Source organism: Rhincodon typus, unplaced genomic scaffold (assembly GCF_021869965.1).
Source record: "Rhincodon typus isolate 14 unplaced genomic scaffold, sRhiTyp1.1 hic_rhity00013032, whole genome shotgun sequence".
NCBI lineage: Eukaryota > Metazoa > Chordata > Chondrichthyes > Orectolobiformes > Rhincodontidae > Rhincodon > Rhincodon typus.
This window is the reverse complement of record NW_025978670.1, coordinates 1-530: the sequence shown is the minus strand read 5'-3', so window position 1 is coordinate 530 and position 530 is coordinate 1. Positions and strand designations below refer to the sequence as shown.

The 530-nt window shown below is 53.0% G+C and overlaps 1 protein-coding gene across 1 annotated transcript in view; it reads right to left on the bottom strand.

The window, feature by feature from the left end:
• LOC125482590 (apolipoprotein A-IV-like) overlaps positions 1-371 on the bottom strand; it is a gene marked incomplete at its 5' end in the record, with an annotated part of 2,293 nt that extends 1,922 nt beyond the window's left edge. Inside the window, one exon of the mRNA XM_048594695.1 lies at positions 283-371. Coding sequence (XP_048450652.1) covers positions 283-371 — 89 coding nt within the window. The remainder of the gene's footprint in view (positions 1-282) is intronic.
• Between the last annotated feature and the right edge of the window lie 159 nt (positions 372-530).

Genomic DNA, 530 nt, shown 5'->3' with positions numbered 1-530 from the left:
GCGCTCCCTCAGCACTGACCCTCCGACAGTGCCCACTCCCTCAGCGCTGACTCTCCGACAGTGCCCACTCCCTCAGCGCTGACCCTCCGACAGTGCCCACTCCCTCAGAACTGACAGTGACTGGTTTTAGAAGGACTAGTGTCAATGGGAGAGGTAATGGTCTGGAGCTTCATTTCCCGATCCACCTTTAGGAACGTGTGCTGGGCGCTGTACCTACTTGATCTCAGCTCCCAGCTCTGACTCTTTGATGGCCTCCAGGTTCTCCTGTGCAATGTCAGTTGCCTGGCCAATGTAGTCCCAGAACGCTGCCTTAGCTTCCTCAAACCTGGTGCGGTGCTCCTGCTGCCATGGGAACGTGAAGGCCTGAGACCCTAGGAGGAAAGTCAACCAAGCACATTTCAAAAAGAGCCAGAATAGGAACTCTCCATTCGAAGGACAGGACAACAAAGCGGATGCATTTTACATCACGCCGTTTAGTGCAGGAAAAATATTCCACAAGAGCACTTGTTGGACAAAATTCAAGACCCAAA